General features: G+C 39.8%; 2 protein-coding genes across 5 annotated transcripts in view; one reads left to right on the forward strand and one right to left on the reverse strand.

Annotated features, from left to right (window-relative positions):
* LOC146673529 (programmed cell death 1 ligand 1-like) overlaps positions 1–13,707 on the reverse strand; it is a 104,140-nt gene extending 90,433 nt beyond the window's left edge. The window contains exons 1-5 of one of the 4 annotated variants that reach the window (XM_085401975.1): positions 13,635–13,671; positions 10,906–11,056; positions 6,815–7,105; positions 6,164–6,529; positions 3,706–5,925 (exon numbers count right to left, since the gene is read on the reverse strand). In XM_085401975.1, the coding sequence (XP_085258101.1) occupies positions 5,750–5,925; positions 6,164–6,529; positions 6,815–6,881 (609 nt within the window). In that variant the 5' untranslated portion in view covers positions 6,882–7,105; positions 10,906–11,056; positions 13,635–13,671 and the 3' untranslated portion in view covers positions 3,706–5,749. Of the gene's footprint in view, positions 1–3,705; positions 5,926–6,163; positions 6,530–6,814; positions 7,106–10,905; positions 11,057–13,634 lie in introns of those variants that run through there. The other 3 variants (XM_085401971.1, XM_085401972.1, XM_085401974.1) reach the window with 3 other exon arrangements.
* Positions 1–26,328, forward strand: part of LOC146673524 (uncharacterized) — a 272,508-nt gene that overhangs the window by 194,637 nt on the left and 51,543 nt on the right. The gene's annotated exons all lie outside the window — the stretch shown is intronic.

A 26,328-nucleotide genomic window follows, 5' to 3' on the forward strand; every position in this document is an offset into this window, starting at 1 on the left:
GTTTATCAATGTGGTATTTGCCTGTGAACACATTTATACCATCTGCAGTGTTTGTGTTTATGTACAGGGGAGCAGGAGCAGTGTCACTAAGTTATTGTAACGGTATCTATAAATCAATAAAAAGATAACTTTTTATTAACTGATGGATACAAAACGGTGTGAAATTGTTAAATAACCAATAAGAGTGTCTTTATGTATCATGTGATCTCATATGCAAACTGGCAAGGTGCCAGTGTCTCAGAGCAGCATGTTTTTATATTAAAGTGCCCTCTAGTGGCCACAGTGACGCTCATTAGTTTCCCTTCAGTAAACTTCAGAGAACTACATTTCCAGGGTTTGAGGACAGTTTACAGATGTAAACTTCATAATATAAAATATAACATCTGACAGCTGACGTTCTGTAAACAGCCAGTAATGCAGGGCTTTTTTTTTTTTTCATTGCAATACCTAAGTAACCACTGGCACATCTTAATGTGACTATATAGCATGTGCTTTTATGATGAAATGAGTGAATTCCAGGGGTGGACTGGTATTCTGGCATACCAGGCATTTTCTGAGTGGGCCGGTGCACTTTAGGGCTGCTGCTAGCACCAGCTGTAAGTTTGACCTTTAGTGGATTTTTAAAGCATAGTTTTAACTCTGCTTGCACAATGATAGGAGCTGTTCAGGTTTGTTGATTGAACATCTTGTTTCTTGTAACGTAGCTGCATTCTGTTTGTTATTGTAGGCATGGCAGTGAATATCCTTGCTCCTTGTCGCATTCTCCCTCATGGCGGTGTCACTTGTCACTCCTTGTTCTGTGGTGTTTTGGGGGGGAAAGAATTAGATTTTTGGAGTATTTTCTCCTGACCTGTATTGTTGTGTATTTAGTAAGATCTCTTTAATAAATCGGGTTTTGAGCTTGTACGTCTTCTGAGTCCTGCATCTTGGATCACCCTCCTGCGTTCCACAAAGAATGACCTTGACAAAATGCCGTGCTATGACAAAATCAGTTTTACAATTCCAAAATTTTTAATTCCAATTCTAAGATACAGTTTGGTATGGAAACAGTATTTTAACTTTGTGTATCCTACATCATTAACTGCAGAAGGAATGGAAAATGACTGAATTCATTTCATTAAGTGATTTTAAATCTAAACTACGAATCCTTGAGGCCAAGTCCATAACATGCAACTGTTTCAATTAGATTGATTGTCATTTTAACTGACTTTTTATTTTATTTGAATTTTATTGAATTTTATTTTTATTTTATTTGTATTCTTTCACTTATTGTTGCATGTGTGTTGTTGCTGCCTGTGTTTGAGTAATTTCTGTAACTGTGAGACATCTGCTGCTGCCTATCTTGGCCAGGTCTCCCTTGAAAAAGAGGTTTTTAATCTCAATGGGATCTTCCTGGTTAAATAAAGGTTAATAAAAAAAAAAAAAATAATTAATGCAGTTTTCTCAGCTCTCCCTGAACAATATGATGACAATTTCAACGCGCTGTCCCAAGGAGCAGCAGCAATGTGCAGAATGGATGTAATTACTTAAACCTGGAACAATTTATACAGTAGAGTGCTGGACACTGATGATGAGCACATCACTCACCTGCTGCAGTTATTAAACCTGATTATTTGCAAAATGTTTCTCCAGCTATTTTTGTTGCATCTGTCCCAACTGTTTTGAGATATGTTGCTGTCATCAATCCCGTAAAATGCGATACCATGAACCAACTTATTTCATGAATCAGAGGGTAGCCTGTACTTTCTTTTGGAATTTTGACATGTCGCTAGAGGGTTAGGCGAGGGAGATGGCAGCTGTAGCTGCGCTAAACAAAATGGACTTACTTCATAATTTGTAAAGGTGACAGAAGCAAGGCCGAGTGCAAACTGTGTACTGGTAAGGTGTCCAGGGGAGGGAAGGACAGTACATTGTTCAATACAAGCAATTTAATAAAACACCTGAGGACACATCATGCCCTGGAGTACACCGAGTTTGCTAAGGCTAACGCAAGACCAGAACGGCCGACTTTAAGTCAGGTTTTGGAAAAGCGATGAAAAATGTCAAGAGAAAATCCACGAGCAGTTAAAATAACAGAGGCTCTGACTCATTTTATCGCTCTGGATGACCAGCCACTGTTGGATGTGGAAAACGTAGGATTTCGCCGTCTTTTCAGCATAGTCGAGCCGCGATATGAAATTCCCAGCCGCCCATACATCTCGGATGTAATGGTGCCAAACCTTTTTGAAAAGGTAAAAAAAACACGTGCATAACCTCATGCAGGAGATTTCAGCCTTAAGTTGCGCTACAGACATTTGGACAAGCAGTGTGTCCCCGATGTCACTCCTCAGTTTAACGGTGCAGTGGATTGATGAGGAGTTTGTTCGTCATCAAGTGACACTACATGCAAAGTCGTTCAGGGGCTCGTACACCAGCCAAACCGATGCAGCTGCTTTCGATAGCTTACTGAAGACGTCCGTCCACGTAGTGCTCCGGGACAACGCATGAAATATGATAAAGGCCATGAGTGATGCTGAGCTGCCCAGTCTACCTTGTACTGCTCACACTCTCCAGTTGGTTTTTTCATGAGAGCTGTCAGAATGAATAATTTAAGATGGTCATTTATGCTTAGAAATATATTATCATTTGTATGCTGATAAAATATCTTATGCTTATCAGGTCCCATAAGGATTCTGTGCACGCTCTGTGCACCATGAGATGAGAGGAAGCAGCCTCGATGTTATAATTTCCATTATAGCTTTAAAGCTATAAAGTGCAAGACTTCACACCTTTAAATGTTACCTATTGCAAGTAAGTTTTTATAGTTTAGCAAGACGCTTACTTCTGCTTTTCTGCATACCTCATACACACACGTTAAGTTCATTGAAAGGTCATATGTCTATGTATGGAATGGCTGAAAATACACGCAGAATTCAGACGCTGATGTTGTTCAGATATGCCTGCTGAAGACTGTCACGTGTGTTTGTAATTGCATATTCATGAATAATTGCTAGCTGACAATAAAAAGGGCTGTAGCGAAGGAATCAGTCGAAGTTGGCTAAGGACAGGTGAAGGGATCTTTTCCTCGACCTTGCGAGCCACAAAACACAGAGAGCGCACTGCTGAGAGGAAATGCCCACACTTCTTAAGCTGGAGGCACGCTTTACAGCAGTGTCTACTGGGAGCATCAAGGAGGAGGTGGAGCTTATAGACTGCAACTCAAAAGGATTATAAATTGAATGACCTAAACTTAAAGTCTAAAAGTAATAAAACCATCATGTGACAGCATTTGAAGACCAGCATGTTTCCTCATACACTGTGGGTCCAGTCAGACAAAGTCAGAAAAACAACAATCCAGTGGCCCAGATGGGACAAAATATTTGCTTTGCATGCATCAAAAATGAATCACAAATGTTTGTATTTAATAACCATAATTAAAAAGCCATCATTCTATGGAAGGCTTCAAATGAAGTATTTGCCTTATTTATCTCACATTAAAGTGCAACATGAAGAGAGCGTCCAGCCGCCAAACATGGTTGAAACGATGACGTCATCTCAATGGTTGAAGCTGGTTGCAGCACGACAGTAAGTTAACATGTTGACGGTTCTTCCACACACAACAGAGGTCAGGTCTGACCCTCTCTTACAAAGTGAGAAATGAAGATCAGATCATTCATTTGCCTTTATTATTATTATTTAAACAATAACAATGAATATGGTTGTGAACAGACGTCTACATGGTGTCTTTTCCACATTCGGTGATTAGTGGAAACACTCACCCATGAGAACTTGCACTCAGAAAAATGCTTTCCGGGACATAATGGAGCATTTTGCACAGAGATAAAGATGTCATCAATAATAGTGTATGAATGCATAATCACTGAGTGTGTGCAGGTCTGCTCACAGTCACACTGCACTATAAGAGCAAACACTTCCCTCTGCTGATCAGCTGTGTCGATTGCACTAAAGTAGACTCAGAGCCTTACCTGAAGAGCTCGATTGCTAATCTTGGGGTAAAGATTGACTCTGCACTTGGTTTTGATGGCAACATAAATTCTATCATCTCAGATTCTGTCGAAGGTTAAGCCTTTTCTTTCCAGGCGTTATTTGGAAACTCTCATACATGCTTTTATAACCTCTCACTTGGATTACTGCAACTCCCTTATAATAGAGGTTGGCCAAAGCACACCTGCAACTGGTGCAAAATGCTGCGCCACAGTTTTTAACTGGTAAAATAAAATTTTAGCATATCACTCCGGTTCTGGCCTGCATACACTGGCTTCCAATTAAAATGTGAATCTATTTTAAAACCTTTTTACTGATTTTTAAATCCTGAAATGGTCTGTATATTTGTCTGATCTGCTGAAGCCCTATGCCCCCCCTCATTCACTCCGGTCAGCTGAGCGTTCTCTGTTGTGGGCCTGAAGCTTTGGAATGATCTTCCTCTCCACATTAGGCACTTTAGTGGTGGTTTTTAAATCCAGGTTAAAAATTCATTTTTATTTGCTGGCTTTTGACTCAGTGGGTATCTGAGACTGTTATTTTATCATCATGTATTTATTGTGTTTTTGATCATTCTGCTGTGAAGCACTTTGGTCAGCCATGTGTTGCTTTTAAATTGCTATTTACATAAACTATTGTATGGAATGGTAACATTTGCTGACAAGAAACTGTGGCACCATCCTGGAGCATCGGGCTCTTGAAAATGCAGCGACAGGTTTTCATGTTTGTTCTTTAACCTACTTTTACCACCACACAATGGTTTCAAGTGTTTCTAACATTGATGTACTACAGAATGACATGTTTGTTAATACGGGGATTCACATGTTAATGTGATCTCTGGTCGCCCACTCAGAGACACAGCAGTCAGACAGCTACGGAAGGTACTGAGGACACTCTTCATGTGAGAGAAAATCTGCTCACAGATACGTATTTTGATGTCCTCTGTGTCCAGCCAATTAAAGAGATTCTTGGTTAAGTTTCAAAGTTTGACTTTAGTTCAGATTACACGTTTGCTCAGTGTGTTTGTTCACTGTGGACTGATTCCAGATCAGATTATTCAGGAAAGATTATTCAGAAAGAGCAGAGTGGAGGAGAAATGCTCAGAAAACAACATCAGACTACAGCTCACAAAGTTTTTGATCAAAGAAAATTCATCTGTACAGAAAAACTCACTCATTTCATCATTAATAATAACATAAAAGAATAAAATCTGTAATATAAATAAAGAGTTTCACAGTACATGCAGTGTTCAGACTGACATGAATAAAAGCTGCATATAATAAACACACACTGATGTATGAATGATGTGTCGTCTATTTAAACTACAGAAACAGTCTGAGGCTTTAGCTCAGCAGGAGGTCACGAGCTAACAGCTACACTCACAGCAGAAACAGGACACGTCTGTAATTTACATGTTTTATATGTTTTATAAAAGAAAAAGAGTCCAAACTTCCCATGGACAAACTGACTTCCAGCTGGTGTTCATGCAGCTCATCAGGACAGTGAGGAGCTAAAGACAAACTTTCACCTGAAACCAGGATTACAGATGAAAATGTTTTCTGGATGATCGTCGACGCTTTGCACCAAACAACAGTGAGAAAAAGACTTTTGGACTGAAAACATCTTTAGTTAAAGTCCAACATGTCCAAAGGAAAATGTCCAAGACTTTCACAAAGATGCTGAACAACAAATTCAGGATGTCCTCATGTGTCTCTCCACTGGATGATCTGTGTCACCTCTGAGAAGCTGGAACAGCAGCAGGAGACTCTTAATTCACAGCTGTGCTTGGAGACAATTCAACCTCACACTGTTCAGCAGGAGAAGGCTGGGGTGAATTATGATTCTGCTGTTTATGTTTTTTGTAGATCAGAAAACCAACAGCAACAGCAAGCACAGCAACAAGTGACAAACTGAGCATCAGTCCAGCACGTCTTTCTGTCTGACCTGCAGGTGAGAAACAGGTGTGAGGTGTCAGCTGTCAGGTAGGTGATGAGTGAAGAACAGAACAGAATCCATTTCCTCTTCAAACTGCTGTCAGACATTATCTACTGCACTCTGATCACATCACTCAGACCAGCTGCTTTCTACAAAGTCTCATCAACAACATCTTTAGAAACAAACATCAACAACCAGGAAGCAGCTTCACCTCTGATCACACACACACTCAACTCTACTCACTCACCTGGAGGATCAACAACACTCAGGTAGATGCTGCTGATGGGGTCAGTCTTCAGATGAGCTCTCTTCCTGCGTTCTTTCCCTCCCATGAAGACTCGACACTCGTATGTTCCACTATCAGCAATCATCACATCCTTCAGAATCAAAGACACGTCTCCATCCTTCATCTGTCTGTCCTGCAGATCCACTCGGTTCTTAAAAGATGGATGCTGCTCTTCTGGTTCAAACTGCTCATCTCGGTACAAAAGCACATGTTCTGACTCCAGATCAGTTCTGCTCCACTCTACTACTGTGATGGTTTTGTTCTCATTTGGAGCTCGAGACGGCAATGTGACGTTCTGTCCAGACTCGGCTGCGATGATTTTCTGATCTGAAAGCGGTAACAACACAAAACAGAGAGGTTAGAAGTCAAAGTTTGAACTGTTCGCCTCTACAGCAGCCAATCAGAGAGAGGATAAGAGGTCACCGTCCTCTGATTGGTTAACCTGAAACCAGATTAATAAATAAATGTCACACATTAAATCAAAGTTTCACTTTTTCCCCTTAAACTCCTTTTCTGACATCAGACTATATCTAGCTTGTGATTGGCCAACATTCCTTCTATCACACAGGTGATGCAGGTTCTCCTGACTTTACAAAGACACTTAAATCTCACCTGCAGTTACAGGCAGCAGGAGGCAGACACACCCCAGAGTCCAGCAGAATATCTTCACAGCATCCATCTTCTGTTTTCTGTGGGTTTCAACATCAGAGTCTCATAATGAGCTTATTTTCTAAAGATCCCAGAGAAGCTGAGTTTGCTCTGATTCAGTTGGCATCCAATTATCCCTCAAACAATCAGGCTGGGTCTTGGGTTTCTTGTGATTTAGTCAACGACATCATATTTCACACTGAAGCCGGCACATCTTTGATAAAGCTCCACAGGATGACATGAAATATGTGGGTTCTGCAAAACAATAGAAAATACAGGAGTTCGATTTTCAGTTAGAGCTGAGAATCTCTCCTCATTTTATTTTTCTCCTTTAACGCATCATTGAATTTAATGTCTAATATATTTGCTTATAATAGTAAATGTGTTTAAATATTTTGTAGTCAACAGGATTTATGGATGGATTATGTGTAAAGTAAATACATTTGCTTTTTTAAAAGTAAACTTATGACATATGTGTTTTTGTTCCCACTGCATCTTCAGCCATCGGCCACTAGATGACGCTGTAGCCCCTCATTATTAGCTCTGTTCAATTGGCTGTGAATACATTTAGCTGTGGTCACTTATAGAGATGTTTGTCATGAACTGTAGACATGCTGCAGTCCCATGTTTCTTTTTAGATGTTAAAATGAGATGTTTTAACATTAGATGAACACCTTTTGTAAGAAGATTAGTTATTTAAAAGGCTTTTTCCCCTTCACTTCAAATTATAACCTAATGTGTTCATAATGTACATGTCTGCACAGTGAAGTGACATTTGAGGATTTATGGTAGAAAAATGTAATCGGTGGTTTCACTTCACACAGTCTGACATTGAACATTAAATTTAAAGTGATATCTGAATGACTACTCCATAGCTTAGACTAGCTGAGTAGTGGTGTATTCTTAGTGATTTACTAAGAATGTAATCAGCAGGAACATCCCCACAGATACACAAAAAAGACCTTTGTTACAAAGGTTCACCACATCATTCACACACCGCCGTGTTTCATTTGGCACAGTTTAAAAGCTTTACTGCCACAAGAGCATTTATGTTTCCCGTTGGAATCAAACCAGCAACCTTCTGCTTGGCAAGTCAAACCTGTGTGACAAACCTGGTTCTCGTAGTTAATCACTATGAGAAACACCAACAATGATCCTCATGAGTGCCTTGAGGCGACTGTTATTGTGATTTGGAGCTATGTAAATAAAATGTAATTGGCAATAGCAGGAAGGATTATCCTGTGTGTTTTAAAGATTATAATCTTACCAGGTGTTTAACTCAAGGAGAAGTTATAATCCTACTAAAGTATCTTAGCAGTGATTACATTGTGTATTAAAATCTATTTAAAGTACCTCAAGTTGTACTACTGGCTCAACATACCCAGAATAGCTGATGTCTGGGTTCACGTCACTAAGTTAACTCCGGGTTTTCCAGTTTAAGTATGGATGCGTTTCCATTGGCAACAACCATTCACAAACATGGATAAGTATACTGACACCTGCCTGGAGGAAACTTATGCTATATATTATAGTATTTTATTTTATAAGATTATAAAAACAGGAATAGGTTAAACACATAATACAGATGTGGTGGGCCGTGCAGGGAAAGCAGACACCCCTGCACGGCATTCGCAATCATGCCCCGCTAACTTAATATGGCACTGGGTCCTTCATTGTGATTGTTGTTGGTTATGTTGAGCCGGCAGCGGGAGAGCTGCAGCTCTGTGTGTGTATGCACAGCAACCCTGAGTGTTAATAAAGAAGGCTGCAAAGCATAAATGTGTCACCGGGTCTGTCATGGTCATTCACAACAGAATTAACCTCCTAAGACCCGAACTCTTCCACGGCATGCATTTTTATTTCTCTTTGGGCATATTGGGGCCTGATGAATGTAAAAACAAAGGATTACCAGATTTTTTTTACCTTATTTTTGTTTTTATGAAAAATAAGAGCCACATATGAGGATATTAGTTTAAAATTTCAATAGAACAGTAGCAGTATAATGTCCTCGTAAGTGGATATCAGGCTCTTGTAGAGCAGAATTGAGTATTTTGGTCTAAATAACCCAAAATGTGATGTCCACATATGTGGACGCAGGGTCCTAGAAGGTTAAAGTAAATCAGCAGGAAAAGCTACACTGCAGTATTTTAGTGCTAAAAGTGCTGCATGAACGTATGTAGACTTGCCTCTAAATGCACACAGACATTATTCACTAATGAAATATTTAAGGCAGGGGTGGGCAACTCCAGGCCTCGAGGGCCGGTGTCCCTGCAGGTTTTAGTGTACCCTTGAACCAACACAGCTGATTTAAATGGCTAAATTAGCTCCTCAAAATGTCCTGAAGTTCTCCAGAGGCCTGGTAACAAACTAATCATGTGATTCAGGTGTGTTGACCCAAGGTGAGATCTAAAACCTGAAGCACACCGGCCCTCGGGGCCTGGAATTGCCCACCCCTGATTTAAGGCAATGCTACTATCCACACACAACTGAGGGATCTTCCAGGAATGGATACGTCATTTTCCATAAAATTGATCGGTTAGTTAGTTTGTACCTGTTGATCTCTCATCTGGATAAGTAACCATGGGATATTTACCCCGATAGTACAAAAATCCCAGAGTTAACCACGAAGTTAGCCGGATAAGTTGAAATGCTACTTCGTAATACAAAGGCCTCTGTGGACAAGATCAAATCCTGCTTTGTTGTACTACGAAGCAGGATTTCATTTAATCTTCATCTTCTCCACAGAGGTGACGTCACGCTTAACCCGGGTTTTCTGTACTATGAAGGCGGCGTGGACGATGGCTTCTTAGTGGAATTTACGCACAAAGAGTTTAATTGGACGAGTGGTGGTGAATACCTGCACATGTGAGATGAAACTATTTGCTCAGATTATGTTTGTTTTCCTCACAGACGACTTAAACATTTTATATGTGCATCTTATTGAGCCGTCGTTACTGAAACCTCTGACTGTGCGTTGAACTGTAACTTTTTTCTTGCTTTATATCTATTTCATGTATATTTCTTGTTTCTGCACAAACAAACCAGCACTCAGTGATAAAATCATTACTGGAATTCAAAGGATTGTTTTCTTTTGTGTGCTAAATCAGCAGAGCAGTAGTTTCCTGCAGCAAACATCTCTGGAGTGGCTGTTACTAATGGCAAAGGATGTTTGTTGAAGAGTCATTAGATCCGTGAAACGCCCCTTTCAGATTAGTTATTTGCTACTTACAATTAGACTCTACTAGACAATACTTGAAATGTGCACTTCCTTTGTATTCTTATTCCTATTTATTCCATTTATCCCTTTTGTATACTCTGTATTTATATATGTCTCTGTATTTATATATGTGTATATGTGGTATATTTCTGCTCACATTCTGTAACTGCTATTGGAAACCGAATTTCCCGGAGGAACCCACCCGAGGGATTAATAAAGTTTCATCTAATCTAATCTACACCGCTCATTTTAAGTGAGCAGACAGAAGAAACGAGGATTAGCTTGAGTTCATGGCCGTGGGAAGTAAAGAGGAGCTGCAGCATGAAAGCAGCCATCACAGCATCGCTACCAAATGCAAAAATAGATTTTTTGGCTTTTAAAATGTTATCCATGTTTGGATCTGTTCCAGTTAACTGTGCGCTAACAGGCCACATCATCACTGCTGTGTATTAAGAGCCTGGCAAACTTTTAATGGATTCATACTGAGTTTGCTCACCTGAGCTTGTGGCTGACGTGTGCGCCCTGTGAGCTTTACTTCTTATATTAATTACATAAAATTACACAGGCATGTAAAAAGTAAAATTACACATGTACTTTACATTCAGAATGCGTGTGTGCACTCATGTAATGAGAGCAGAAGAATTACAGTCACTCATGCTATCTCCAGTCTCGATTGAAGTGACTGATGACACTTTGATTACAGACATCAGCCTGCAGTCGTCGTTCGAACGCTGTATAAACAGATCAGGGCTCCGTGCTGCTGCTAACAGCCTGAGCTGCTTCTTTCACATTAGCTCTAAAGTGCAGTGATGATAGCATTAGTAGTGTTAGTGGTTACCTTCAACAGATTATCCACAGCTGCACGTAAGGATGAGGGAAGATCCAATGCAGTGTCGCTTCATTCTCATTCAAGTGTGAATAGCAGTCTCACAAAACCAGTCACAGAGCTCCTTATCGGAGCAGCAGAGACACAGTTTCTCTTTTTATAGCTGGAAAAAGGACACTCCCTGTTAAATGACTCAGCAGGGAAGTAAACAAGGAAGCATAAACATTAAGTAGTTTACTTATTTCTCCTTTAAATGACTTTAAGGAGATTTTGAAAACTCTGTTGTTGTTTTTTTATTCTGAATTCATGTGTGGACTTGCCAGGAAAGTAACTTCTGAGGTTTGTGAAAACTAGTGGACTTTTTCTGAGACCACAGTTGGAGAAGAGGGTGGTGATGAGACTGATGAGGTCAGCATCAGTCATTACTGCTGATGAGGTGGAAGGAAATCCAGGAGGAACTAAACAAAGGAAAGTAGGAGAGGTGAGAGTCGGGGTCCAGTCATCATCAGGAGACTGAGAATAGGACACGCTCTCTGACCAGGAGGCTGTTTGTTTAAATAAAGTGACGTTCTGACCTGTTGGTGCATCTGTCCTTTGCTTTTCTGTGCTCAGACAGTTTAACAAGGCAGATAAATCAGCTCCGCCAAGATTTTAGCATGTGTGCTTCACGTTACTGTAACTCATCAGACATTTTAGACCAGTGAGAAAATTCAAATGGCTCCTGAAAGCTGAGAATTTTGTGATTTAATTCCAAAACTTAATAAAATAAGTTCAGACGGCCTGTTTGAATCTTGTCTCTTGAATCTTGATAAAACGTTAGATTCTCTCTTTGTGTTTCACAGCAGTAGAGAGAAGATTAACTGCTAACATGTGATCAATATTTATGAAACTATGAGTTTAAGAACTTTTAATGTAAAGAGATATCGTTCTGTTAAACTGGAGACGTTTGCAGAGAAACTGCTGCATGAGAGGAACCAGCCCGGCCTTACTGCACACCTTCATGTCAGAAACAAACTGACAGCTTGCTGACAGACAGTACTCAGGGATATAAATGTCAATACCGTCACCATGGAAACTGCACAGAAACACATTTTCAAACATGACGTCTTTGGATTCAGCCGAGACTTCCTCCTTTCACCCCTCCAGGCAAGACAGAGAACGCCCACACAGCCTGTTCGTATTGTGTCCAAGTCCACCTTAAAAAACTCACACAAGCTTGTCTGTCTGCTTGTGTCTGTTCTGGTTTCTCTGCTGTGCTTTATTTCATGAGCTACACCTGGCTGTGGTGAGCTTGGTTATCAAAGCTCCCTCCTTTCTTTCTAGCAGTGTGTGACAATGCAGAACTGGATTATCTTCCAGTACTGAGTAAATACTGGTACCACGATATCAAGTTTTAAAGGTGGAGAGCAGTGTGCCAGGATTCATGAGATCAAACATCAGTTTGTGAACACATTTGAATGATCATTAAATCACTGTGAGATTTGTTTTTTATTAGAAATAATGGAAAAAATCACACCTTTGAGCTTTTCATGCATTTTGAAACTGTTTGTTTTTAGACACCTGGAGTGTAAATGTGCCCGTCTCTAAAGCACTTTGGGTGAGACTAGCCCTCCTTGGCATTAATGTTAGTGTTATATTACCCTACGTTCTGAGAGTTTGGGGTTCCTGGTTTATATTTGAATAAAGGACCAGAGTTTGGAACCACTGCTTTACCATTATTGTAAGAAAAGTGGCCTAACTGCACAATATTGCTCTGAGGCAACAAACCAAAACCTGCTGTCTAAACAAATAAACCAGAATCTGTCTGTAAACAACATGTGGATGCACATATTAAGAAAACTGATTATTTTAATGTAAACATTTATAAAAATGATATCAGCCTTAGCTTAGCTGTAGCTAACACGGCCACATGCAGATCTGGCACCTGGAAGGAGTGCTCCATCCTCGGGTCAAAGGTCAAACTCTCTGCTACGCATCATTTTACTCAACACTGAGGTGTTGGTGTCACAACATAAAGAAAAAAAACTTTAAGGCACAGCGTAATCACCAAACTTTTGTTGTTTGAGTACAACAGCGTGCAAAAGAGGGCTAGCTTGTTTTTAAACAGGCTTTTCAAATCAAAGTGGAGCTTTGCTTTCAGGCTTCATGTCTGAGGTCGGTGGTTTTGCCACAGCAGAGAATTTGAAGCAAACACATCGCTGTTTGCTCTGTTTTCCACTCAGCTCCATGGTGTGGAGGTACCTCAATGCACCTCCTCGTGTTCCTCTTTCTCACTCGCTGCAGCTTAAATGTATTTTCTCAGGCCTTTTGTCACATGATCACAGGACAGGTAAAGATCAAAACAGGGAACATGTGCAGACATGTTTCCTTTAGAAACAAACTAAAGCATCAATCCCATCATGCTGATATGAATCACATACCAACACCAGTATCACTCATGTTGTTTACGACATGTTTGAGTGAAGAAAAGGAGAAACCTATAGAGTGAAGGTTACAGCAGGAGCTCTGCGTTTGAATGTGTAATTCAGTTCTTATTATCATCATATTTATTGTAAAGCACCAGTTTCGGGCCCTGCTTGACCCCAGATTTAAATCATGAAAGCAGTGCTCCACATTTCCCATCATCACGTTGTATTCGCTGTGTTTTAAACTGTAGACTCAGATCTGTCTGTTTAAAGGCTGAATAAGAGAACTGTGTGACAAACCTGGTTAAAGAAAGAAGTAAATGAATTTTCACTCACTCAAACAATCATGGTGGAGTCCACAGGTGAGCTGCAGTCCTCCTTTTGACAAAGTGAAACTACTGCTATTTCCTGCTCCTCCCTCCTCCTTCCTGCTCCTCCTGAGCTCCTCTTCCAGACTCTTCTCACTGAATCAAACTAAGAAACTCAACAAGGACAGACTGCACTTTTTTCTTGTGTTTGCTCACAAATCCAGGAAACACAGCAGACAGAGAAAGTCAGAAATAATATATCCATAATAATCATTGTATGGAAACTTCTGTTTGGTCAAGTTGGAAACTCTCAGAGTGTGTTTATTTTATGCCAGCAGGACATCGGGCAACGTCCAAAAATGCAACGAGACAACATGCCTGAAGTCTTAAAGTTCATGAACAGGAAGCTGAGCTTCCAGTTCAGCAGCTTTTTTATCATATTAAAATATTTACATGTAGTTTTCATTGAAAGTCGTCCTTCCTGTCGGCTGTGCTGGTGTGTGTTTATTTTCTAACTTTAAGGAGGTTTGCAGAATCCAGACTGTCCTTTAAACTCTGACAACTTTGACAAATGATCACAAGTCGCTTTGCTGTTATTATGTTTTGTTGGGTGACCTTTACAGTAAATGCTGTGTTTAGTGTTTGTCCACCTGCACTTATCAGAAATGACTCTGTGATCATCCAGCTTCTGGTTTCTGATTAACTCAGGCTCACTGCCAGGTTCTACTGCAGAGATAAAGAGACAATAAAAAACACTCTGAGTGGTTTATAATTTCTATACAAACAGTAAATATCAACCTGATCTATTCAGCTGTGTTGGTCTTTTGGATTTGACTTTCTTTATGTGGCTCATTTTGTAGTTTTGCAGATGTAGCCTCCTGACAGGATCGGTCAGATGGTTTTACAAGTTTTTGATGATTGACGGCTTTGATGAGAAACACGTTCCTGATCTGTAACCGTGTTTCTATGAGTCAGACCTGCCACGAGTTACGAGTCATCTCACAGTTTTTGCACTGTAGAGAAAAAATGTTCAACAAACCTTTTTGTGTTATAGATACTACTGAGGTTATTTCAGAGACTGTGCTGCCTGCACTGACGTCCTCCATGTGTGTTTCAGACAGTAATGGAGCTGGAGTCTGCTCAGCAGGGAGAAGTGAACACATCAGTTATGGACGTTCATCATCAGAGAGACGAGAGCTCAGAGGTAAGGCAAGGCAAGTTTATTTGTATAGCACAATTCAACAACAAGGTGATTCAAAGTGCTTTACAGAGACATTAGAAACAAGAACAAATAAAAAGCATGATTTAAAATTGAATAAAACAAGCAAATAAACTAACTAACTAATTAACAAACAAACAAACAAACAAACAACAGTATATAAAATCAAAACAGATAAAATCAGAACAGTAGATAAAATCAGTAGTTAAATGTAAGTTTTGAAATTTAAGCTTAAAAGTGTGGATTTGGTGCTTTATTCAAATGCAGCTGAGAACAGGTGAGTCTTCAACCTGGATTTAAATAAACTGAGTGTTTCAGCTGATCTGAGGCTTTCTGGGAGTTTGTTCCAGATATAAGGAGCATAAAAGCTGAATGCAGCTTCTCCGTGTCTGGTTCTGACTCTGGGAACTGATAAAAGACCGGATCCAGATGACCTGAGGGATCTGGATGGTTCATACTGGGTCAGGAGGTCACTGATGTATTTTGGTCCTAAACCATTCAGAGCTTTATAGGCCAGCATCAGAACTTTAAAGTCTATCCTCTGACGGACAGGCAGCCAGTGTAAAGACCTCAGAGCTGGACTGATGTGGTCCACTTTTTTGGTCTTAGTGAGGACTCGAGCAGCAGAGTTCTGAATGAGCTGTAGTTGTCTGACTGATTTTTTAGGTAGACCTGTAAAGATGCTGTTACAGTAATCAAGCCTACTAAAAATGAATGCATGGACTAGTTTTTCCAGGTCCTGTTGAGACATCAGATCTTTTATCCTTGATATATTCTTGAGGTGATAGTAAGCTGACTTTGTTATTGTCTTAATGTGTTTTTCTAAGTTTAGGTCTGCATCCATCACTACACCCAAATTTCTCGCCTGGTTTGTGGTTTTTAGATGTATAGATTGAAGTTCTCTGGTGACTTGTAATCGTTTTTCTTTGGCGCCAAAGACTATTACCTCAGTTTTGTTTTTGTACAGCTGCTACTCTTTCTCCATCAGGGCTCAGACTGATAGCAGCAGTATTAAGGTTCTGAGCGAAGTTGCAGATGCTGTGTGATCTGATACTGTTCATATACTCGTCATATATCAGCAGAAAATGTGTCCAAAGTTCAATATGTTATGTGATCCAAGTTATATTATTGTAACTGTGATGCGTTCACTGACGTGTCCTGATGCTTTGCTGTATATAAAGAGAACAGAGAGGCTCTGCTTTGTGCTTATATTCTCTTCCTGTGTGTTTGTGTGTGCAGAGTTTCTACCAGAGCCAAATGTCATCTACTCCTCACTGAAGTCGTCCACCAGTCCAACCACTGGGATCCAGCTGCTGCTCTCTAACTGGTCCCCACAGCAGCTCAGACCTGACACACTCACTGTAAACACACTGGTTTATATTCTGTTTCTTCTCCTCATGAAGGAAACCTCACACAACCTCTGAGGGCAGAAAGTTAAATGGAGAGTTATTATTATTCTTTCTTTTATAAAGAAGCTGGAAAAATTTAACTTTCTTAAACTAGTTTTTAGATTTTTTATATTAAAAAAGAATATTTTCTTCACCAGGTCTTTCAGAATAAAAGCATGACCAAGACATCATTTATACATAAACAATAATAAATGTTATGTAACTAAAATGTAGGTGTAATCCAAGTTTCATGTCTTCAGTAACTTTCCTGTTATTTATATGTTATTTCTAAGTGTGCTGTCGTCTCCACAGCAGTGATCTGGTTTCTCTGCAGGTTCAATAAACTTGGGTCTCACTTGATCTTCTCGTGTGCTTCTGTGGGTTTCACAAAGATGTCTGATGGAAAACGTGAGTTGTTGTGTTGAACCCAAACACACTTCAGTCACCTTCAGAGCAGATAACAAAGACAACACACAGGTTAACTTCAGCCACAAACTAAAAGCAGGAGGAACAATTTCACTTTCCCAACTTTCACAACTGTCTTTATGTAAAATGTGTTGAGTTCTTCTGAGCATGCTGGTGATATTGTCTTTAATAAAAACTGACATGTGTGTTTATGTTAAAGCGCCCCCCGGTGGAAGGTTGTGGTCATATGAATGAACTCTGGTTTTTAATGATAAGTTGATTTAACAGACTTGGTGCAGTTTGTAGGGAAAGTCAGCAACTCTCGCACAGCTGCCCAAGAATAAACCATGGTGCGGTGCTGCCCTCTACTGGCACTAAAGTGTAACAGTAATCAGTAATGATCTTTACAGTAATGAAAATTAATCTGTAAATCGTGTCTCTCGTTACAGTTTCAAAGTCAAAGCGAGAGAAAGTCAGCGAGCAGGTTCATCTGCTCAACGCTGCCTCCAGCTGCTGTTCAGCTGTTCAGCTGGTAGGAACCCCGAGTCTGTTGTTGTTTTATATAGATAAAAAAAAAAAACAACAACAACATAAACTGACACAAACTGACACAACAAATCCATCCTCTGTGAGTCCTCCTAAATAGGTGTGCCACTTTATTCGGCACACCTATTAAACTGCTGGTTAAACCACTGAGTAGGTGCAGAGATATCTAAACAGCCAATCACACGGCAGAACTCAACCCTTTGGCATATAGACAGGATGAAGTGGATCCAGTGAAGTTCAAATTGAGAACCTTTTTATATTCCTGCCATTCTGCTCTGAAAAGGAAGAAGATGACTCACATAAACCAGAATCTGCTGAAAAATGAACTTTTTAGAGATTTAAACTGAGGGTAACTGCGGCGTTACAGCACAGGTCTGATGAGTTTTGCAGAAGCATGATCCTGTTGCTTCTGCAGAAGGGAGAAGTAACAGTTCGTTGGTGGTGTATTGGTCAGGGGAGATTTTAATGGCACATTTTGGACCCCATACTGAGGACTGTTCAAAGCCCACAGCCTGCTGAAGTATTCTAACTGACTGTGTGCATCATTTTATAACCACAGTGTCGTCTGGTGGCTGCTTCCAGCTGGATAAAGCACCATGTCAAAAAATCAAATCATCTCAAACTAATTTCTTGAACATAACAATGAGTTCACAGAAATACTCCAATGGCCTCCACAGTCACCAGATCTCAGTCCAACAGAACATCTTAGGAGGTGGTTTTAACAGGAGATCCACATCATGGACAAATCTGCAGCAGCTGTGTGATGCAGTCATTTTAATATGGACCAGAATCTGTGAGGAATGTTTCCAGTAGCTTGTTGAATCAGTGCCATGAAGAATTTAAATATCTCAGAAGAAAAAAGGAATCCCAACATGGGACTAGCCAGGTATACCTAATAAAGTGGCCGCCGAATGTATGCACTGTGTGTAAATAGATAGAGGCATCAGTCACTGCATGATAACAGCCAGCAGGTGGCAGCAGTAGAAGATCATTAGTTTTCCCAACGCCTGACAGTTTTATGTGACCTTTGACCTTGAATGTTACAGGAGAACAAACAAACTATGTTTCCTCCTGAGACCTGAGCTTTTCTTTGGGATGTATTTTTACACATCTGGAAGCTGGAAACATGTCCCAGGTCCTAAAAGGCATCTGGAGGACAGCAGATGGAGGATGCAGAGGTTAAACAGCTGTGGTCACACCTGGAATATAGAAACCACAGAACGAGGACTCCTTTAACAGCTCGTCCTCTTTATTCGGATTATTTCAGTTCTTTAAGAGGATCAAACCTTCTGCCCTTCACTGTTTCTGTGTGTGATTTCTTAAAAAGATGTGATGTCTGTCACATGATCTAAATTATGAATTTAACCAAAAGCGTCTCTAAATAAAACATGTCATGAACACCTGAGATGATAAAACCCAGCTGCAGTCAGTCTCAAAACTGTACATGATGCAGTTGAGTCAAACATCATTTCACTGACTTCACTTTTAAAGGAAGATTTGAAAGACGTCTCATTTTCCTCCCCTCCTCTGCTCACATCTCTGCTGGCGTAGAAGCACTGAGGAAAGACAAATTACAAAATGAGCAGCGGTTACAACAACGCAATAAATACCAAAGGAAATACGACTTAATGGGAGGGTGAAATACACAAGTGTCCTCCCCCTCTTCTCTTTTTTTGTGTTCATAGGAGCAGTCTGTTTAAGTCTGACCTTTGACCTTCAAAGGTTACATTTTGTCAGATGAGGTTTAAAATGAGTGAAATTACTGAAAAATGTCGGAGCTCAGCCGTCCTCCCTCTCTAGCTGAATGTGAAACCAAAGAACTTTTTCTTTCTCATTATAAATGTTCCTGTAAACATAACAAACAATTTTGGTATGAAAATAAATACAGTTCTAAAAATGTGTTCTGAAGGAAAAACATGGCCCAGTATTAGCAATGTGTACCTAATAAAGTGGCCAGGGAGTACATGCACTGTGTAAAGGCATCAGTAACAGAATAAAACAGCCAGTAGGTGGCAGCAGAGGAGCTTCAGTTGCCTAACTGTGATGCCTTTCATCTGACCTTTGACCTTTGACGTCACAGGAAAAAAAAAATGTAGATACAAGGTTTGGAAAACGAGCTCCATCATCATGGCTGAGACCAGACAGAGAGTTACAGCAGCTCAGTAAATATCTTAAATAAATAATAAGAGTAAATATCTTCCCCCTGAACTCCTGCTGACTGTGTCCTACACACACACACACACACGCTGCCACCATCTTTGATTTAACTAAACCGGGTCTGCAAAACTCTGCGTACCATGAAAAGATCTTTAGACGACTCCACACAAGTGCATCTCTGTAGCCTCTGAACTGTGTTAATAAATAAATAAATTAAAATCCACCAACATGGGTCCATAAAACCAACATTACTGTGGCAGCTGTTTTTGGATTTCATGGTTCATAATTAGAGCGTTGAAGGTTTGATTTCTTTAGGTTGTTTGTTTTGAGGAGGTTTTAGCAAAGTAAGCCAAACTTATTAATGTTGCACTTTTCAAGACAAGCAACCAGTCACAGAGTGCTTTAGGGAGGCAGCAATAAGGAAAAAGCTTGTGCACAGTCGCGATCAACACACAAGGACCAAGTAAAGCAACTAAAAGTAGGTTAAGATGTTTAATGTGTAAATTCTGGAGAAAGTGCTGCAGTTCATCAATGGCTCAAAGCTCAAATAATTTAGAAATAAAAACCTTTCTGTAACCTTTGTGTTATTTTAACTGTGACTGGTCTGATACGTTCTGCTGCTGGTGCACGTAGGCCCTCAGACCTCAGGAGCTTTATCTGTAACAATAACCGCTCTGTATTTTCTTCTCATTTCTCGTGTCTAAGTGTTTTAACTTAATATGTTTTATATTAGATAGGTTGTACAAACTCCCCATTAACTTCAGGGTCTGCTTTAACATTCTGGTTTGGACATTTAAAGATCTGCACGGACAAACAAACGCACGGACATGATCACCTGCTGCCAACACCGTCACTCACAAAGAAAATTTAATAATTTTACATTAAGCTTTTATTTATTCACTTTAATCCTTTTTTTTAATTTGGATTCTACATAAAAGCATATACAGTATGTTAGAACATTTAAACACGCTAAGCCAGTTATAGTTTCAAGACTCCCGTCTACAGCAGTATTTCAAGAGTATAACTTCTTTGATTTATTTCAGTTTGAAAGCCTGACGTGTGAGGAGTACATGCGTTTTTTGGTCTATGATCATTAATTAATCAGTACGTTTTTTAAGCTATGCTAACACCTCAGCTATACCAAAACCAGCACTGGAGGGTTTAAAGTCATCTACATTTTTTATAATAAATATTTTCAAACACTGGATTGTCACATGATATCACTAACAGATACTTTAGTTCTCTAATAATGCCTTATCATTTTAAAAGCTCCATTTCTATCACGAAATGATCTGAGCACAAATAATCAACATAGTAAGCTTCGAGCATCTGCCCCGGTTTAATATTATGCAAGTATTCTGCACTCAGTGTTTGGATATTCTATCGTGCTCTTCTACTCTACTAGAGCACTCAAAGGGCTTCATACAGCGCCTTACTCACTTATATGTATGGAAGGAAGTTTTTCTAGCCTTCAAACACATTCACACTCCGACATCAGAGAACAACTTGGGGTTCACTAAGGAGCAGCAAGGGCTTAACCACCAACCTGTGTAAAGTCTTAAAGGTTTTTCCCCAACGCGTATGAATTTTGAAGTCCATCTTATTTTACACAGAACACGTTTATTCATTTAGCATGGCTATGATTACATTTTGTTGTCAAACAAAATTTCCACAGTTTAAATAAATAAATGAATAACAGTGACCTTCACAAAGAAAATTGTATGGCATAATGCAGGGGTGTCCAACTCCACTCTTCGAGAGCTGCTGTCCTGCAGCTTTTAGATGCATCCCTACTCCAACACAGCTGAATTAAAGTGTCAGCTAGAAGCTTGGGTTAGTACAAAAGAAATTCATCTGTTAATGATGTCAGTTTTGTGACCATATATATTTCTTCTTACCACATTTCTTTGGTACTGGACCTGAGACTTCTTCTCTCCTTCCCTGCTTCAGAAATGCAAAACTCTTACTATTTATGCTGCTTTTTTAAGAAAAAAAAAAATCAAAATCGAAAGTCCAATCATCTTCCCAATCTTCGGATTTTAATCTTCCTCAATCTTTCACTTGTAGAGTTCAAGTTTTATTAAGGAAAAGCTTTTTTTCCATCTAGCAAGCATGATCCACGATCTTAGAGAAGTTCTCTATCTTAGTGACATATTGCAAACACAGCAATACAGTGGTGAGAGATTGAGGTTGAATTTGCAGAACTTTCCAGATGAATACCTGAATTTCGAGACAAATACTGAGGTCAGAGAGAAAGCTCAGCTAATTGTGCTCCCACATATTTATTTTGACAGAAGCATATCACCAAGAGTGAACAGTGGACTGGACTGAACTGGAGATGTGGAACATATTGTGAACTGTCACATTTCTGGGGAGCTTAAGGTGGACAGTGATGGGTTGATGAGTGACTTGATCCCAAATGGACTAATGTAATTGTGAGACGTTTTGGGGGATTTGGTCCTCAATGGGATAGTTTTGGAAGTAACTTTCTGACCTGGAGTGTAGATGAGGGCCGAGATCCAATCACCGTAAGCTTGTTCTGCTCCATAGTTTTATTCAGGTCCACCTTGGTGGCAATGTCAAAGGTGATGCTGGACAGAAAGAACAGAGAACTCACTTTGTTGGCCTGGAAAAAATGATACTCCAGTAAAGCCTCAAACAGGAATAATCCAGTCGCAGAGAAGGTCATCAAATGTTGGAGGTATTTGGCACAGGCCAGGTGCAAGCTCTAAGTTGATGGGTTTGATTAGAACACACAGTGAGGGTGGCCTCCAATTCCTGGTTGGTCCTCTTTGTTTGACCATTAGTCAAACTGGGGTTGAACTGGGGTCCTCAGTTCAAGGCAATGTCACCAGAGATTCTGTGTAACATGAAGATGTGATCTGTGAAAAGCTGAGAGGTCTCTAAGGCTGAAGGAAGCTTTGGTAGAGAAACAAAATACACAGCCTTGGAAAAACAGTTTGCAATAGTTAGTATGGTGACTTTACCTGGAGGTTAGTGAGGAAATCTACCATGATGTAGGATCACAGCTGTGGGGAACAGTAAACCAGCAGGTGGTGAGCTCAATGACTTGGTCTGGGTGCAGACTGAACAGGCAGAAACATACTGATGGACTTCACAAATGAGGGATCGCCATCAAAACATCCTCTGGAGGAAGGGGCTGCTCTGATTGTAAAAATGGTAAATGGCCTTGTATAGCGCTTTTACTCAGTCCCTAAGGACCCCAAAGCGCTTTACACTACATTCAGTCATTCACACACTCACACACTGGCAATGGCAAGCTACATTGTAGCCACAGCTGCCCTGGGACACACTGACCTGGGTGGCAGTTTGGTGTGTAAATGGTAAATGGACCAGTTCTTATTCTAATCTGAGTACTCAAATTTGCCTCTTTCACCCAAGAACATTTTTTCAATGCTCTTTCTATGTATGTGTTGTCTATCAAACATTCAGCATACATAGTCTTCGAACCACCAACCTTCCAATTAATAGGCGACCTGCTCTACCAACTGAGCTACATCCACTATATCCACTCTGAGGGTATATAGTATAATATTTAGTTGATAATCCTGAAATCAAATGGCTACAAGAACATTTGCTAAACAGTTTATTAACTTAAATACAAAACAGACATTAGCACTGTCACCTAAAGTGTTATTTCACAGGAGATCACAGGAGTGTGAGACTGCTGGAAAGCTGTCAGATGTGTGAGTGCTGAATCCAGAAACAATCAAATCTGCCACACGGAACAGTGTGTCGGGTCCTGGTCCTTTTCACAGTCATATTTAACAAAGAAACAACAGAAAAAGAAATGTTTAAAGACAAAATAGGAAAATATTCATTTATTTCCTGGTTTATTCAGGTTCCAGGATTTTAATCCACCTGCTGTTTGGAGCCCTTCTATGTGGAGTCTGCATGTTCTTTCCATGTTTGTAGGTGTGTTCACTGGGTAGTTTTGCAGGGTTTCCTCAAACAGTCCAAAGACATGCATGGCGTTGGATTAACTGTGATCCTAAACTGGCCCTGGAGGGTGAAGATTGTTTTTTTTTTAAATAAAAAAAAAATACATAAACTAAAAAGCTCATATAGGGCTTTCTATGGTGGCCCCAAGAGGTCAAAAGCAATGCAAATTAAGACATAACATATCAATAACATAAAGGAACAGAAACCAAACCATGCACAGGATTTTACAAAGACATGCTTAAAAGGAGCTTCGTGTGAGGGAGAAAAAGATCCAGGTCTTTATTTAGAAGTTTGCTATTTAATTGTTTTTACTTTGAAATCCAAAATGAGACTTCCAGGATAGCAACATGGCAATGATTACTGCAGCTGTTGAGCCACTCCATTTAAAAAAAGAAAAGATTATTTTCTGACTTTACTTTTCGAACTGTCTAAAAATGACGTCTGTGACAGTCACACATCTACAGCATGTATGACTATATAGTACACGGCAGGACGGAACAGTCGATGACTAAGGCTACGTTCACACTGCAGATCTTAATGCTCAATTCCGATTTTTTGATCAAATCCGATTTTTTTTTTTGTCTGCTTGTTCACACTACAAATAAAATGTGACAGCAAACGCGCTCCTGTGTGAACCCTCAAAGCGGCCGCATGCGCAAAAGCAGACTTCACACAAAACGCGCTGTTTAGACCCAGAGCAAACAGTATTGTTTGACTGATGGCCCTTAATATAAAGACTTGTTTCAGACTTTATGTTTCCCAATTTTGCTTTAAGTTATTTTGTTATTTAAATATGGCCTAATAATGATAATAATGCAGGTGTTTCAAAATAATGTATCCAGTCAGTGGTGCAGTCCGAATGTAACAGACAAACAAAGACTTTGAATTTGCTTTCCGGCCTTTCGTGAAACTGTCTGGTATGGTGCACGTACCGGTTGCTGTAAACGCGACTTCAAAAGTAGTGATGACACATGTTCTGGGAATCCATCCTACCTGAAAAAACATCCTACCCTGCGCAGACGCGGCGCATGCGCACAACACCAACGCCGAACACCGGCTTGAAGCTGACACTCCGGTGCGTGTGTCAAAAAAAACAAACCACCAACATGCTTCAGAAGCGCTGTGTCGAGGCTTGCTTCGTTTGGCCAGAGTCACGTGATCAGTGACGTCCGAAGCTTCATTTAGAACGTAACTGATTCAGTGCTTTATCAGGAAGTGATTTCGCCGGATTTGTGGAGTGTTTTGATGGCGAGAGAGCAAACCACTGATCATTCTACTGAGAGATAAGGAGCCAGCAAGGAAGAGGAGGTTCTGTAGTGTGGAGGTATTTTGAGTTGATTATGGTCAGTTTTGGTTGGGTTTGCCAGCTTTGTGTTCCTGTTGTTTGCTTCTGTTTTGTGCGTGTTTATTTATCTGAAAAGGTGAAAAACTTAGAATGTCAAAAATCTGCTTTTTATAATATAAATATTATTAAATAACTTTAGAAGTTATTCTACAAAATGTGCTGCAATTTAATTTGTTTATTCACCTGGTTCTCTACCAGTTTCCGTGCACTCCAGCCTCTTCTGTACCATGTGAGAGGATTTTTTTTTAAAGCAGGAGAAAATATGTCCACGAAAAGAAACAGCCTCGGCCATCGCACAGTGGGACAAATTCTCTTTTTAAATAAAAATGAAAAAGGGTTACCTATCGTGATTTTACTTTGCAAGTTCATAAGCATTTTCCCTTTCAGTTCACAATCAATTCTACCCCCAGGTCAAAAAATATGCATAAGGAAAAATATAATATAATATTATTTATGAACATACCTGTCCACCGGTCCAGTGATTAAATAAATGCATAAGTACATGAAGGCAGGACCTCACAGCAGAAGCATACTCCATAATGTGTTGTATCAAGAAGTCACAAGTAAAGAAAGACCACACCATGTCGCTCGTTTAAACAAGGAACATTTATTGATCAAAATTATTTATTAAATAAATAAACAACAATTTTTTCAGACCAAAAATTACATGTTTAAAGCAACACAACGGTGGCCCAATATCAGACAGAATTCCACTCTCAATCATTATGAAGCAGTTGGTTTTATTTTGTAGATTCAAGCTGCTCTTCATATTCGTGGCCACCAGATGTCACCAGAGAGACTGTGCTGAAAAGCATCGAGTAATGAACCGTTTTTCAATACAAGCGTCAGTGCTTCAGAAAGCTTCATTTGCCCATCACTACTCATTAGTTACAGTTTTTTCTGATTGCTTAAGCACATTTTTTGTAACTATTGGCTAATTTTGCAAAACTCTACACACAAATAAGAAAACCTGTCACCCAATTATCAAAACATTTTAGTTCCCTTGCAAAAGCGAACACAGCTAGATTAACCCCTCACACCTTTGTAAAAATGGTGTTTTCGTATCAAACAGTACACACAAGCCATCATCTACTAAGCACGCAATGCGCCAACTGCACACTGATGGTATGTCTATCCTGTAAAATAGTCAGATGTCTATTCATATTAATGTACAGAATTCACCTGCTTGCTGCTACTACTGCACATTCACCCAGTGTATATACTATATATATATATATATATATAATGTTCTTCCTCTACACCCCCCCCCCACCCCCCCCACCCCAAATTTTTGCACATGTCGAGGAGCGTGTCAGGCCACATTTCACTGTGTGTTATACTTGTATAACTATGCATGTGACAAATAAAGAACCTTGAACCTTGAACCTTGAATGGTATGAATACAAAACACATCTGGCTTTTGCTTTCTCTGTGTACAGATGTCAATTTGAGGTCACACCTTTGTCATAGTGTCATGTAAACATACAAGGATCCAAACGTCAAGTATTGGTGTTCATTCACACTCATCAAAACCAAGACAAAGTCAGAACACAAAATAGGAATTCCACAAATAAAAGGAAAAAAAAAGACAATCAGCCTACATCATGTCGTCTTTCTGGGTCCGGCCACAAAATTTCGTCCACATTGCATGCAACATCCTCCAGTCCAAGGCACCGGGGAAAATATCTCCTTGAATGCC

The sequence above is a fragment of the Rhamphochromis longiceps genome, linkage group LG3, assembly GCF_057381845.1.
Source record: "Rhamphochromis longiceps isolate RC_006_pf linkage group LG3, R_longiceps_female_GT1.1, whole genome shotgun sequence".
In the NCBI taxonomy this organism is placed as follows: Eukaryota; Metazoa; Chordata; class Actinopteri; order Cichliformes; family Cichlidae; genus Rhamphochromis; species Rhamphochromis longiceps.